At 57.9% G+C, this 1,433-nt stretch overlaps 1 protein-coding gene across 1 annotated transcript; it reads left to right on the top strand.

Annotated features, from left to right (window-relative positions):
- Window positions 1–5: 5 nt before the first annotated feature.
- On the top strand, window positions 6–1,427 carry LOC105462115 (exportin-5-like; the record flags this gene model as incomplete). The annotated part of the gene is made up of 1 exon (XM_011708648.1): window positions 6–1,427. A coding segment is annotated over one exon (1,422 nt), but the record flags the coding sequence as incomplete, so codon positions are not given.
- Between the last annotated feature and the right edge of the window lie 6 nt (window positions 1,428–1,433).

A 1,433-nucleotide genomic window follows, 5' to 3' on the forward strand; every position in this document is an offset into this window, starting at 1 on the left:
ATCAAGCAGAAGACGGCATACGACCGACGCATTTCAATCTCTTTCTCGACACCGTGCTCACGTTCACCATGTACCCGAGCCTCACGCTCACGCATTTAGCGAACGCGATTTGGGTGATGCTGTTCAAGCACGAACAGATCAAGCTGGACTCACTGCTGCTCACGTACGTGCCCAAATACGTGGAGCATACCGCGCCCAAGTTGATCCGCGTTACGTATCCACACGACAGACAGAGCAACGGCATGACCACGTACTGCCTCGTCGATTACGACTCGGAGGAGGAGTTCAACGTCTTTCTGCATCGCTTCAGGATGGATCTGTTGGAGGGATTCAGACACGCCACCATGGTGGCGCCTCTGGTGACGTTCACGTACGTGCAGCAGTGGCTGACCGCGAAGATCACCAAGGGTATGGCGAATCTGCAGTACAAGAGTGATCAGAACGACCGGGAGTACCTCGAGTGGGAGGCCCTCGCGCAGGCGTTGGACTCCGTCGTGTCCAGGATTTTGCTGATCAACGAACGGCCGAGCGTGCAGACCGGTCTACAGCTGTTGGAGCTCTGCCTGAGTTACTCGCCGCAGGATCCCTGGCTCCTGTCCGCGCTGCTCTCCTGCATAAGCGCGCTCTTCGTGTTTCTGTCGATGTCGACCGGCTCGATGGCCATGCCGGGCGTCGCCATCCTGCCGCGCGTCCTCGACAAGATCTTCGCCGCGTTGGTGTTCGAGGCGCCCGGCGAGAACGAGCGCAATCGCTCGCGGGCGACCAAAAACGTGCGACGACACGCGGCCAGTCTGATGGTGAAGATCAGCCTCAAGTATCCGCTGTTGTTGCTGCCGGTGTTCGAGCAGATACACACGATGGTGCGCAGTCTGACTCGGGAGCCGAGCCCGTTGTCTCGAATGGAGAGCGTCATGCTGTACGAGGCGCTGCTCCTTATCTCGAATCACTTCTGCGACTACGAGCGGCAGACGCGATTCGTCACGGAGGTGATCGGCGACGCGTCCAGCAAGTTCATCGCGATGGGCACGGAGTGGTTCGAGGGACCGCTGGAACTCATGCAATTTGTGGGGCTCGACAGACCGCCGGTGGAGGACATGCTGGAGGATCCGGTCAGGCGTAATCGCAGCGATCTCATGATGTGTATTTGCACGGTGCTGAGTGTAGTCAAACGATGCTCAATCCCAGAGGATCCCGACCGCGCGGCCAGGGGTGGCTTCGTGGCCGCGCTCAGCGAGAGCGGTAATCCGGTGTACCGAAACCCGGCGACACCCCATGTAATCCCCATTCTGCCGACGCTTTTCGCGCTACTGCGAACGATGAACGGTCTCTTCAGTCACGCTGCCCTCGCTGCTCTTTCTGAGGTAACATTTGACGTAGTTACTAATGGATTGAAATGTGGAGATTTTCGAGTGATGCAAAAAGATTTGGTACGA

This window comes from Wasmannia auropunctata, unplaced genomic scaffold (genome assembly GCF_000956235.1).
Source record: "Wasmannia auropunctata unplaced genomic scaffold, wasmannia.A_1.0 LD270644.1, whole genome shotgun sequence".
Classification (NCBI taxonomy): Eukaryota; Metazoa; Arthropoda; class Insecta; order Hymenoptera; family Formicidae; genus Wasmannia; species Wasmannia auropunctata.